The sequence below is a fragment of the Haemaphysalis longicornis genome, unplaced genomic scaffold, assembly GCF_048455015.1.
Source record: "Haemaphysalis longicornis isolate Haplotype H1 unplaced genomic scaffold, Haemaphysalis longicornis Haplotype H1 scaffold_3, whole genome shotgun sequence".
NCBI classification, from domain to species: Eukaryota; Metazoa; Arthropoda; class Arachnida; order Ixodida; family Ixodidae; genus Haemaphysalis; species Haemaphysalis longicornis.
The window spans coordinates 88,765,555-88,779,714 of NW_027526335.1; the positions used below are offsets into that span (position 1 = coordinate 88,765,555).

The following is a 14,160-nucleotide window of genomic DNA, read 5'->3' on the forward strand; positions in this document are numbered from 1 at the left end:
AGCATGTAAAAAAAAAAAAAAAAGATGCTTAGTGTTACTAAAAGCACCATCATCATCATTTGTTTATAAAATTTATTAATGTTTTTGTCACATACACTGTGACGCGTTTGGGCGTCAGCTGAGTTCGCTCCGACCCGGCTTCACCGCTTCACCAGCTTCACCGGCTTCGGGCGCCGTAATTAAATGGGTCGTGGCGTAAACACGTGAACAACGTGAACGTGAGTGCCTTCCCCGCCTCTTTCACCTCCATGCACAAGCGCAAGCACTACGTTTACCAAGCGTCGATTCCAATCATCGTAGTTCGGAGACGCTCTGAAGCGTGGCGTCAGGGGTTCTGCTGAGATCTCCCGGTAATAATCACCGGACATGACCGGCAAAAGTCAAGTATTACGAATACGCCTCGAGTACGCCGTAGTAGCTGCCGGTATGTTGATGACTGTTGTGAGCCTCGGCGTGCTCGCGCAGTCAATCACGGTGCTAGCCATGCTGGTGTCGCTGGTGTTGCTGGCGTTTCTGCTTCGCTGGCAGCAGCACGAACAGCCCAGTTTCGACCTGAGGCCTCACGCCGACAGCGGACTGTGGTTGACCCTGCTCCTGCCTTTCTCTTTGCTCACCGGTGGCAACGGCTACGATCACGGGGAAACCTACGCTCTTGCCCGTGTAGTGTGCACTCAGGCGCTTCTGCTGTCTCTAGCAGCGATTTTCCGCGTCACGAACGTTTTCATCAGCTTACTGTCGGCTGCGTGGACGGTCACTCTACTGGTCACGTCAACGGGCATCTCTCTGCTCTGGAGCGCCGCAGCCTCACTGGCAACGGCCGGTACTTTCAATTACCTCGTGAGGTCGTTGTCGTCGTATTCGCCGAAATCCTTCACCATCGGAGAACTACTTATAGTTTGCCAGGGCGTGGCAACATTTGTCGTTATATCCGCGTGCAGCATAACGTGCAAAATGACGTACGGTGACCATTGCATCTTCGAGAGTTCTGCGTCTGTTGGCTTCCTTCAAGCTGGCCTTTTCGTCCTCATTGTGTTTGCAGCAGCCGTGTCGAAAACAGCGGCGTTGCAAACACCCCGCGGGTTTTATTTTGGGCTGTTTTTTTCGGCGTTCACTTTAGTCTACCCTCTGTGCTGGCTCATGGTCGAAACGGAACCTGTCACCTGGCTGTTATATCAGTGCTTCAGGAACTACACCAGGACGTACCTTATGGTTTCCTGGACGGCTTTATCAATAACAGCTGCATCGTTTGCCTATTGGTATTCAACTAAGTATAGCGACAGCTCCACTGTGGTGCGTAAAGTATTTCACATAGCAACAATAGCAGCACTTTTGCCTGGAATAATTTTGGAGCCAGATCTCGCGTACCTTGCTTGCGGTGCCATCATTGGAGTATTCATTCTCCTGGAGATGACCAGGATACTGTCCATACCGCCAGTGGGACCTTGTATCCACACTGCCTTTGCCATGTTCTTAGACGAAAAGGATGCTGGGAAGCTCATCCTTACGCCGATCTATCTGTTCGTCGGATGTGCTACCCCCCTACTGCTTTTCCCGGGACAGTTCGAGGCACGCGAGAAGACACTGGTTCTGCTCAGTGGAACGGTGGTGCTTGGCGTGGGAGACACCGCAGCATCAGTGGTTGGGTCCAGGCTCGGAAAGCACCACTGGCCTGGCACGTCAAAGACTGTGGAAGGGACGCTAGCTGCCATTATTGCCCAGTTCAGCTTCTACCTACCATTGCTGCTGCTCACTGCTGTGCAATCTGTGTGGCACATCAGCACGGCATTGTTAGCTGTAATACTTTGCTTAGCCTCGTGCCTCGAAGCATTCACGACTCAAGTGGACAATATAGCACTTCCAGTTTACATGTACCCTATGATGGCAGCACTGTATGCTTTGTGACACCCAGCTTGTTACAACACTGAAAGGTTGTCACCACTCCGCACTGCACTTAGCATCAAAATAAACTTGACTGACTTCAGTTTTAACTTTTCAAAGTTTTTATTTGCACCGCCGACTGGCCTGCGGCTCACTACAAAACACTCGGTTTAAATGAACGGGGTACAAAAGTCCCCTTTATCACAGTGCACCACACTCAGGTACAAGCTTTCAGAACAGGTCTGATAAAACACTGTCAAACTGGCTGGAGTCTTCGCAGTGTGACAGTTCGCTGATGTAACGGTCAACTTCAGCACCAACGTCAGTGGGGCCTCCTTTTCTGGGTGGACGGCCCCGCTTGGCTACCTTCACAGGTGCTTTGACGCGTTCCTTAATTTGGTATGGGGGAAACGAGGTTTCCTTGGCAGTGCTCTGACGTTGGAAGAAGTCCAGCTGGAGTGAACTGCTGCCCGACACACTGGAGCTTCCCGAGTTTGTTGTGGAGAAGTCGGAGCCGCTGCTCACGCAGCTAGCTGGGCTTGAAGGGCAGTTACTGCCTGGCTTGGAGCTCTGCGAGCTGTAATCGCTGTGGGTGGGGCTCAGTGCTGGGTGGAGAACATCTGGAACAACCTGCTCTTGCTGAGGCTTGCGCCGGAGTTTGGGCGGCCGGCCAAAGGCCAGCCTCAGGACTTTCTTCGGAGACGGCGGTCGCTGGCTCTGCGGTCCGGCCTGCCTCTTCGTCCAGGCATCTTTCCGCCGCTTCTGGCCAGGCATTCGTTTATTTTCCGGCTTGTTCGGACCGGGCACAGCGCACTTGGGCGCCTTCTCCACCTTCGTGAGAGCTTCTGTGATTTTGGCAAACTTGTTATGAACATAGGAGACGTCGATTTCAGGCGCACTGGTTGCTGGCTCAGGTCGAGAGGGGGTGACCTCTTGCTTTTGTCGCGCCTTGTTCGTCCTTGCCGGACTGGAAGCAGTCGCTCCACGTACCGTGTTGGCCCACCTGTTGGGTGCCCTGGTATCTGGTTTCCGGGCTGGCCTCCCACTAACACTTGAGGTGCCGGCCATGGCTGCGTTGGCAGCTGGACGTGGCACAGCTCTGCCAGCCGAGGCGTTCTTTTGAACTGCACGAGTCGAAACATTGCCTGGCGTGCTAGACACTGCAGTTGGGGTCCGCTCGGCTGGTACGGTACATGAAGGACTCCCCACAGGGCCCCTCCCAGCACTGCTGGAGGTTGGCTGTACAGAAGCCACTGCAGCTGGAACTGCCCTCGCATGACTTTCACCACCTCCATTTGTACAGACCACCCCTTCCTGTACGGTGGTGCCGCCTTTCTGTTCATTTGAAGGAGGTCCCTGAGAAAGTGCCGGAAGACATGGTGAGAGTGGCTTGAGATTGACATACTCCGTGCCCTCAGATTGAAACTGATGAGCACCTCCTTCAATCTCCACGCAGTCGGCCTGGCTATCCCTGAAGGCATCTTCATCACTGTAAAACTGCACCCCGGAAGCTCGGAGCGTCTCCAGTGACACCGCAGCACTACCCTCGCCTTCAACAGAGCCCTTGGCAACTTCTGTGAGACCACATTGCAAGCTAAACATTGTCTCTGCAATCCACAATGACGACGCGATGGGATCCTGAGTGGACACTTCGGGATTCAGTTCACCCGCGTCAACACAACCAGACACAGACACATCACTGTTTGCCTCGCGCATGGCAGGAATGTCACGGTGGCCAGTCCCCTTTGCACCGGCCGTCTGCAATTCTCGCGTAATGAGGGGAGGCACCCCTGACAAGCTCGTGGCGGCGGCGGCACTGTCACTGTGAACGGCTGCAGCCACAAGTTGCTCGCTTGCCTCGTTGAGAGCAGTGTGCACTATGCTAGGAACCGAGTTGTCACCACTCACCAAAGCAGCAACTTGGCTGCTCCCCTTTTCACCTTGCATTGTCCAAGATGCTGCACAGCATTCCCCAGATCTTCTTTCTTCCCCATTACTGGTACCTTGCGCCGAAGAATAATCTCCCGTAATGACGGGAGGCCCCCCTGACAAGCACGTGGCGGCGGCGGCGGCGCTGTCACTGTGAACGGCTGCAGCCACAAGTTCCTCGCATGCCTCGCTGGGAGCAGTGTGCACCATGCTAGGAACCGAGTTGTCACCACTCACCAAAGCAGCAACTTGGCTGCTCCCCTTTTCAGCACCTTGCATTGTCCAAGACCACTCACAGCATTGCCCGTACCTTCTTTCTTCCCCATTACCAGTAACTTGCGCCGAAGAACCAGCCTGAGTGCTACTTGCGGCAATCCCTGCTCCGGCGTCATCCTCTAGTTTTTCCGACCCCTCCTCTTCGTTTCCCCCGCACGTGGCCACTGGCAGTGAAGACTCTTCACCACTTTCGTGGCTCCTGGCAGAGGGTGGCGGGGCATCCTGCCTGCAAGGTTCACTTTGTTCAGGATGGTATGCAGCAATGTTGACGGAGCCCACACGCAGCAAGCTCACTTCACAAGCGTCTGTACCTGTCACAGATGGAACTGGCATAGCAGGGGCAACACTGTTGGAGGAAAAAGGCTCGGCAGTGGTTGGAGCGGGCAGAGTGACCGCTTCCGCCGACAGCATCTTGCCTCCACAGCACACCTCAGAGGCGTTGCTTGCTTTGGCTTCGCTGCTGCTGCGTAGAGCGTCTGCTTTGCTGGACAGATGAGCAGCAGGCTCGTGGGAGGCTGCGTCCTGGCCACCCACTGTTTGCAACAGCGGGCATCTTTCAGTTGGGAGAGGAGCTGGACGAGAGGGGGACGATGGCTGCGTGGCCTTGGCCGGCTCCGACACTGGGGCCTTAGTCACACACCGACGGTGGTCTCGCTTAACGAAGAGTGCACTCAGGTTGTCTGAGTACTTCAGGAAGTCCAGGCACTGCAAAGGACAGGAAAGACAAAACAAATGAGCGTTCACACAAATACTGAAGTGAGGAAAGGAACGATGCATAACTCTTTCATCCTACGACATTATAGAGGTTGGACACACTGAAAATAAAAATTAAAAAAAAAATAATAAGGCGGTTTTCATGCGAATATACAGTGACACATTGTTATACCTTTTTCGGGGCAGAGAAAAAATTTGCTATCAGCAGTGCTGCATCACAATTTGCATAGATTTAAACAAATACGAGTTAGGTTGGGAGCACGAATAAAATTTTACGAGACGATATTAGCAACAAATAGATTTGATTGCAACAAACACTTATAGCGCAAGCCCCGTATAACAAGGTTTGTTTGCATAAAAGAACTGGAACAACCACTTAAAAACCTCGAAGCGCATCTAGTTTGGACAGCATACATAAGATGGTGTTATAAATTTCTGGAACCCCATCCGTTTTCATTATTCAAGTGAAAAGAAAAAAAAAAATCCCCGGGATTTGATTTCAGATATACAGCCATAGTTTAAGTTTCAATATTAACCTGAATAAACTTACCAGCCACTGCATACTTCTTAGCAACAATGTTACAGCAGTGCATGGTTTTTTGAAGTGGGTGCAAAGTGCAGATGCACCCTTACTACGCCCAGCTACATTTCAAGGAATCAATGCCAAACCTTGCTTCTTCAAGATTTGTAAAATGAAACTGACTGCCTAAACTCATAGATGGATGATATCATCCATCATGCATGGCGCTTTTTCTATGTGCACATGCACACACACACAAAAAACAATGTTCAAGCAGCTGGCGCAACGAACAGACCAGAAAAAGGGTACATTCTCTTCACAATTATTGTGCTAACCAGAAAAATAAAAATGAATGCAGCTAAACCTCTTGCTAAAACACCCCCCTGACAGTTTCTGCTTTTAGGACACCCGTTACAAGTTCATGCCAAGGTATTTTAGCACAAAATTCTATGAACCCCTTTCATGTGCTGAATGAATGAATGAATGAATGTGCTTGTGTTCGACCTCAGAGCGCCGATAGCCTGCGTGTGCAAAGTTCACCGCAGGGATGGTAGGTGCACACGAAAAAACTGATACTTGGTACGAATACCCCTGTTCCTATAGTTCATCTCACAAGCTACCTGCAGCACTGTGGAGGCTACATTGTTGTCCCCCTCAGGGCGCCTAACTCACCACGAAGGAAGCGACAAAAGGCGCCAGGGCCGTGCGGTGCCACTTGCCGAGAGGGGAGAAGGGAGTGTCCTTTCAGGACCCCCTTCACGGCGGATTAGGCGCCCTCAGCGGGCGCACTATTGATAACAATATAGCCTCCACAGTGCTGCAGGTAGCTTGTGAGATGAACTATAGTTCTGCGCAAGTTCTTAAAGCACGGAAGGACTCCCAGTGATTACCCTTTCTAGCATGTTTAATCAAGTCGGGTGAGTTGTGCATCTATGCGCTGCGGCTGCAGCATGCATGCAGGTTGGGTGTAAACGCCAGTCGTGGTACAGTCAGTTCAGGATTTGGAGCAATTTTCGGAGCACGAAAAAAAGCAATTGTGGTGCATGCCAAACAGTTTTAGTTATGCAGCAGGAAAATTAAAATTTTGTACCACCTTTGAAGCTGAAGCAAATTTGTGGCATCTGGGTTCAGGGCTCGATTAGCTAATGCCACACTATTAAAAGACATTCCTCCATAGCGAGAACTAGCCTGACAGACCCCCCCCCCCCCCCCATCTTTGCTCAGAATGAAGTTCCCAGGCAAAGTGCTTTCGACTATTTAAGACGTCTACATCGTATTTCTCCCTACACCACTGCTTTTGCCTCCTGCTCCTATCAAAGATGAAATCATGAAGCCAGTATGAACCATAGATTTCCCCACACTACCTTGTACTCAGTCCCAAGTATGTGTCTTCTGGGGCAGGGGGAGAATTGTATGTTCAATATTTAAATAAATATATTTTTTCCACTGCACGGCAGGCAAAGCAAACCATCCATTTTAAAGAGGCTACGCAGACAAAATAGAAGTTTGTTTTATTCAAAAGATTTCATGTTTTATAGTGCCCCCAGCGCTTGTCCGGAAGCAGACGATGCTTTACTCATGAGAAATTAATCGATTTAAGTTAGAATGTCGATTCTCCTGCCAAAACGCATGTTTTAGTTACGTCTGCAATGACGTCACAAGAACAGGCCTTCAAGCAAAACCTAGTGCACCATTAGGCTCGGCAGCCGACTGCAGAGCCTTGTTTACCATCAGTCCTCCTAGATTGCGCTACCATACTGGGTCGGGCCGTTTTCTGCTTTTGCTTTGTTTGTGACAGTATTTGCACCTGGCTTGTTTTTGTTAAGGTAGAAAATAATCGTTTCGTAAAACATGGTGTTCGCTCAACAAATATGCTCACGTAAGACACCTTCGCTTACACCAATCGGCCAGTGTCGTCTGAGACAACCCCAAAGCGCCGCAGTGCTGTGCAGCTAGAACAAGCACGGTGCACACAGTACCAAGAGCAGTATGCATTGGTACTTCTAAGCTTACGTGTACTTTCGTAACTTCCACTGTTCACCCCGCCATTCTTGCTGCTATAAAAAGAATGTGCCCTAAATTTAAGCGCAAACAGCTCATTTGGCAAGCCCCTCCTAATTCGTGTTTGCTTTTTCCGGCCCCAGCCAATTGCACAGCTTTGCATATGACATCATAGGTTCTGTTGTGGGTATTGAGCTAGTGGGTTGCACGGCCATTCCCTTTTTTTTTCCTAATTACATAGCTTATTTGGGCAAAGTTTACGTTAAAACTGGTGTCAGTATGAGTCTAATAAGGCAATCTTTTGAATGAACCAAACTAGCGGAGTTGTTATACTACATGGTCAAATACAGCAGATTCCTATTATTGGAGCCTCTTTCCCCGCACTTCCGATGAGGGAAAGCACGGCCGGCTTGCTGTTAGCTGGCTCCATCTATGCCAGCACTTTCAGGTAATTGCATTGCACGCAGCACAATTGCACACCGCCGTATTCATTAAACTTTATTCTTTTTTTAACTGCCTTGTCACACTGACTGTCACAAGAAATCCGTGCAGCTAGTGAAATTGTGTATCCTGCTTGAGTGCGGTGCTAAATTAACCTGAATGTCCTGTGGAGGCCTACCGTCAGTGGTATAAGATAGAAGCATGAAAACATCTACTGAACAATGCAAACCAATGCATTTCGTGACTGCAGGTTTTTTTATACTGCTTTCCAGCTGTTTTTTTTTTTAATAACTATTCAGAAAGCAGTCATTGGCCGCATAACAGTAAAAAGGAAACAAAAGTCTACCATCGCATACTGCCACACGTTGAACTGAGGCAAGCAGCTACACCACACTGGACAAGCGAAAATGCTTTGAACTTCTTTGTGCACACAATAAGTCTTGGCCACACCATGATCATGTTTTAGGGGCTTCAGTCAACCAAGCGATGGGGAGCGTGGAGCATTAAGTGTCGGATGGTGTTGGCAAAAGTACTTCCTGACCCTTCTAATAAACAGCTCCAGCAAAAACATTTCAAAATGATGAGTAGTGTGAAAAACCCGTCAGTGACTGCGCTGTGCATTCCTGTAATTTTTTGCAGCCACGAGTTATTTCTTTTGATACTTTGCCGGGTATAACGTCACACCACAACCAGTGGCCGCAGCTCGGAAGTTAGTTGATTGTAACCCCTTTGAGACGACAAAAAAAAAAAAAGAACTTAGACAAACGCTGGTTCGGTCAGTTTTGTATGTAATACTCACCCCACCTCTTCCAGCCCACTGGCGATGTTTCGTAAAGCAAAGGATGACATTACTAGGTATTTGTGACTCTGGGTGATATTCGGGAGACATTACTTTTCCTCATCAAGTTGATCGCTATCTCTTTGCCGAGACGCGGGCAGCTCCACGAAAGGAACGCGGGCAGACCACACCTTTTTGTTTGGGTTAACCCGGCGGCTTGGAAATATTTTTCGGCTTTAAAAACTAGACGGCAGTGGTTCCTGTTTTCATGTCCGTAAACTCTCTACTTCGCAGACAGTTTTGCTTATCTATTATTCACAATAATTAAATGTAACGATACGTAAGCGGATCGCTGAGCAGTTTGCATTGCATCTTACCTGAGGCCTCGTGCACATTTGGACAGCCTCGGAGAAGCTGATCTGGAACAGCTCGACTGGGCTCCGTATACCTTCGGCCTCGCACCGCTCACACCAGCCCACGAACGACATCTGCAAACAATTAGCACAGCGTAGTTGGAGCACGAGCACGATCGACCAACAATTAGCACGATGTTGTTGGAGCACGAGCACGATCGACCGTCAAAGGCGGCAATTCTGATCGTGCCAGCAGCCAATCAAGCATGCTGGCACTTAGCAGTGATGAAGTACCAATTGAACGATTAGAAGCTGCTCAGAAGAGGCACTTTCGCGGAAGAGTACGAACAGCACAAACCAGATCAGATACTCCGCGCGCGGCTGTCAGCGTCCATCCAGAGCAAACTTTAGGCACGTGTCTTGAATAGAATTGGTTTTCCTGCAGCGACTAGAGGTTCAGATGTCGTTGACGTGCGCGCTCCACGGGTCAGCACCATTGCCTGCCTTACTCGTGCAAACGTTCACATAAATATCTGCGCGAATGTTCACCAAAACGCCGGCGAACAAATTCGTAAACTCAACGTCGCGGCGTGCGTCGATCATGCCGCTAGAACACTTCTAACATGTGCGCCTGGTGGCGCTAGCATCGCTTCCTCGTCGGCGGTTCGGTTGGTTCGGTCGATTCGGTCGTCTGGGTAGCTTTTATTTCAATTGAAACATCACACCTTTCGTAGCTTTTTCACCTTTGTTTGTTCAGAAATATAAAATTCAAGCTGACTTTTTCCTCTCCTCTTTCCGTCAAATTTTGTAAATGATGTAAATGCCACGATGCAGAGTTCACATGGTTAACAGTACCTGAAGCCGGGAGGGCTATTCGCCGCGAGCTCGACATGTAGGTGGCGACAGCGTCGCGCTGCTAGTGTGGATGCTCCGCTGAGCGGCCCGTAAGAATGCACACTGTGGGCGCGCTTCGTGCCTTTTTTTTCTGGCCGTATGTGCGCACGAAAGCTGCAAACAAGAGTGGTATGCTGTAGTTCGGTTCCTCAACGTTCAATGTATAGCATGTAAGCGGCAGTCAGTTTTCATTACTACGCCAAAAAAAGCGGCTCATCGGGCATCTCAGAATGGCCGTAAATGTGACAATGAACTTGCACGCTGTGGCTCGTAGCAAGCTCGATCTTTCCAGACTATGGCTTTGAGCCTTCAATAAAAGCATAAATAGAAACAAATCAGGAAGCCGCGATCTCTGAAATTCAGTTTACAACGGCAATCTCAATCGTTTTCACTGGTAGCATATATTCTTGCATTTGTGGGATGCCCTGAAATGGTAACACTACTTAACTGCCCCGAAATTCTTTCTAAGGGCTTACGATATTTTTTGTGTGTTCAAAGGCAACATAAAATTACTGAATTTTGATCAGCGCAGAGATATAAATGTAACCGCTCTAACGGGTCTTTTAAATGAAATTTTAGCGACTCTGAAGGAAGGTTTGATGAATAACGGTTTCAGATCACTTATTTACGGCTTTCGTCACAAGTGAACTTGCGAATTGAATTGTCAACGCACGCAGTACAATCAACATCTCATGTTTAGCTAGGTTTTCGAAAAGTGACAAGCAGGTTTACAGTGTGCAAACCAAGCTTCTGGGACCTCACAGTGAGCACAAATTTTCTGTTACGGCTGCTCTCTTGACCATTTGCGTTCCTTTTAAAATCTAACAGGTGCCTGCAACAGCGAGATGTGTTTGCATATAAGGTCCTTAAAAATGGCAATAAATGAAGTTGCGCTGTTGCAGATGTAGTAAAACATTTCCTTTTTATTTCTCGTTGCGAATCAGCGCAACGGGTTCCCGGATTTGCTTTGTAAACTGAGTATCGCCTTTGTCTTGGCATTTAATTCTTGAGGATTGGTTAAAAAATGAAATTCTGTGCATTTAGTTTTTTTTTTTTTTCGGAAAGTGTGTGTGTGTGTGTGGGGGGGGGGGGGGGGGGGTTCCCGCCAACGTTGCAAGGGCTGCGAGAAGAGAACGCATGTAACGCGAAAAGCCAAACTATGGTTATCAGTATCACTTACAATCGAAACTACACTAGGTGTCGTGTTCTGTAGCGGTGAAAAAGCAGTACGTATTTTAAAAACTGATTAACCCCCCTTTGGTCCGGGATTGTCCAGGAATTGTGGCTCGCCTTTTTCAAAATTGTATTGAAAGCAAGCATTGTGGGAAAAAATAAAAATAAAAAACAGCGAGTCATGGCACACACCCCTCACACATGTGGGCAACAACGTGCACTAATATATTACGCGTTTTCTCCTTTTTCTTTAAACTTAGGTGCACCTTAAGAGGTTAAGACGTGACCATAGGCATTTGGTTATGCTGAGTGAGACACCTTTCTGGACAAGGTGATTCATGTCGGATTTGAAAATGATATATATGAAAATGACACACGAAATGCCACATGACAGACGCAAACTCACAACTGCTTAATTTTTACCGAAAAATTCCCCCTAAATACTCTTGCGCATCCGTAGAAACGTATTTTAAATAATGCGTAAAATTAGCAACTCGATACAGTTGAATAAATGTTTATTCCTCCTCTTCAGTTAAACAACGACAGCCCAAAAATGGTAGTTATTTTAGAAAAGGTACGGGGAGGACATGATCACACAGGCGCTTGCGGGTGTAAAATACGTGTCCGGTAATGTATGGGCGATAGCGCACGGGTCGTGTGCAGTGTAAATGTTTTTGTTTGTTTCTTCTTTCTATAAGGACACAGCGCAGTTTTACAAGGGTGTGGAATTTGCACGCGTATGCACAGGTCTTGTCGCTTCTTACCTGTTTCGCGTACTAAACTTTTATCCTTTAAATAATCACCACGCCACCTTCAAAAAGCACCATTCGACATTCCCGAAACGGCAGACGACTGCACTCAACAATAGGAAAAGTGCAATGTGTGGAAGAACTGTTCACACTCAAGCGGTCACGGCGAAGATGTTTCGTGGAATTAAACCAGCGCATTAACCCTCAACGGCCGCTGATTATTGCGTTTCTAGAGAAAATGCGCAAGCGAGGGAACTATGTCATTGTTTACTGCCAAACGAGCACACATATTGGTAGTTTTGTCGTGTGCAGCACGCGTCTTGCGCCGCACGCAACGTGAAAAAGCAGACGACGCGAGAGCGCCATCCACACTAGGAGCAGTTCGTCCCGCCGCCGCCAGGGGCCGACTCTGTTCGCGCTCGGGGCGAATAATAATAGCCTCTTGAAAAATGCAAGAGGCTATGACCAAGTTTTCAGAGCGAATGAACTCAGCCCCGAAAGAGGTAACAGGGCCTCTGCGGTCCAACCACCCAGAGAGAAAAAAGAGAATTCATTATAACCCACATATCAGAGCGCGGCCGCTCGACCTCGTGCGCGCAATCGAGCGGAAGAGCTAGTGGTAACAGCGCGGCCCTACAAACAGAATTATTCAGTAAGTTTTCATGCAACATAGTCATACTACACACTGCACAACAATTGTATGGTATGGGCAACAAGCTACTAGAAAATCAGTTCACCGAGAGTTCACCTATACTGCGTAACAGAGAGAGTTCATAAACTATACTGACCTCAATACGGCACAAGTGAAACGCTCAGGATGTTGCTCCTGACCACTATAAAGCGCGTAGACCAGTGCAAAAGGAAAGATTCTTCTCCTAGAGCTGCCAACTCGTGCTCCAAGTGACTCGTGGAAAAATGCAGAAATTGCCCTAACTAACCCGTCCTGGAGTTGTCCTAACCCAGTCCTGGAGTTCAGCTTGATGCCGGGCTGGTTGGTGCGGCATGCTCTTGAAAGTAAGTTGTGAAAGTGTGAAAGTATATTTTTATTTTTCCCGTGTCCGTCTGTTATAACAAGCGCAGCTCACCTTCAAGAACCAGTCCTGGACGGGGGGGACCCACGTTCTTTCTGGTGGGGGATTGGCCAAGAAGAGTTATGTTTTCATTACAATCAATCATGCGAGGCAAAATATTGGAGCAGAAAAAAGAATTTGGCCTAGGGTAATGAGAGAGAGCGAAAACACGAAAAAAACAACAGAGAGAAGAGTGGGAAAACAATAGTAACAAAAATTAAAGCCGTTCCACTCAACGTGAAAGCTGTCGTAAATGCAGAGCAGTGATTCGCCATAACGGCCTGTGGCACCGTTATCCGCTTACTGCTACTACCCATCACGGCTTTCTGCCTGTAGTGGGTCAGCCTTATGTCCTTTAAGTGTTCAGCAAAAGTCGCCAGATCTTAAACTTGAACTACTTGCACGGTGCTATTACCTCACTGTTACCTTCATAAAAATGCTCAAACAAGTACTGCCAGTCCCGTTTCACCACAGATCGATAGAGCAGGAGAGGAAAGGATATGGAGATGATATCCGTTTTCACGTTTATGAAAAATCTTTGCTTTATGAAATAACCGCTGCTACTACAAGTGGTATCGTGTTCACGGCACAGTTGAGCCAACTGTCAATGACCTAGTAGTTACATGGCATGTACCTGGGAGACAAAAACCACGAATTTCCTTGAAGATGACTTACTTCCGCAAATGAAAACTTCAGAGAAAAAAATTTAGTGCCCTTCCACTCTGTGAAGAAGGATGACCTGTGAAGCTGCATGCCCTCCACGGAGGGCACAAAACAAAACACATTTGTTTCTAACTTATGACTAAGCAACTTCCTGTCAAATTAGATATGCCTGCATAAAATTTTGGAAGAACTGAGATAAGAACTGAGCTTCATCCTAGAGGGCAAACATAGAGCTGTCTCTTTCCCTCCTGCGTCGTCGGCATCTTACTGCTTGAGTAACGCGGCAACCCAATCCACTCTACCACTAGGACACCGGACCGGTCGCATTGGGCTGTTTGACAGCCACGTTTAAACCTCACGCCAACAGAACGGACATGACATCAGTGAGGGCACGAAACCTGTAGATCAGCATATGCAGCACGCGCTCCCCACTTCAGGCGTCAATGCACGTGAGCTGGCGAGGAAAAGAGCATGCGAGATCACACCACACAGTAGCTCACACGCCTGCATTGATAATAGCTCACTGCTTCTTGTACAAACTGAGCATACTGACTGGTTTTACAGTCTTTCATACTCTCCTCTGGCTTTTAAGGAAGCTTTAGAAGCATATACAGCACCACAGAGACTGTGAGGAGGTGGTTATTGTTTTTAACGAGGGGTTACTGTTTTGTGGTGCTGTCCGCCTTGACATGCCGGCCTAACAGCATGCCTAAACAGAGTT

The 14,160-nt window shown here is 48.3% G+C and overlaps 2 protein-coding genes across 2 annotated transcripts; one reads left to right on the forward strand and one right to left on the reverse strand.

The window, feature by feature from the left end:
* Positions 1-183: 183 nt before the first annotated feature.
* LOC144174808 (dolichol kinase-like) lies at positions 184-2,041 on the forward strand. Its single transcript, XM_077703703.1, has one exon. The coding sequence runs from the start codon at positions 367-369 to the stop codon at positions 1,900-1,902; it is 1,536 nt and encodes a 511-aa protein (XP_077559829.1). The 5' UTR covers positions 184-366; the 3' UTR covers positions 1,903-2,041.
* LOC144174805 (uncharacterized) lies at positions 1,983-9,521 on the reverse strand. Its single transcript, XM_077703698.1, has 3 exons — positions 9,249-9,521; positions 8,915-9,025; positions 1,983-4,788 (listed from the first exon to the last, which is right to left on the reverse strand). The coding sequence occupies exons 2-3, from the start codon at positions 9,023-9,025 to the stop codon at positions 2,110-2,112; spliced, it is 2,790 nt and encodes a 929-aa protein (XP_077559824.1). The 5' UTR covers positions 9,249-9,521; the 3' UTR covers positions 1,983-2,109.
* Between the last annotated feature and the right edge of the window lie 4,639 nt (positions 9,522-14,160).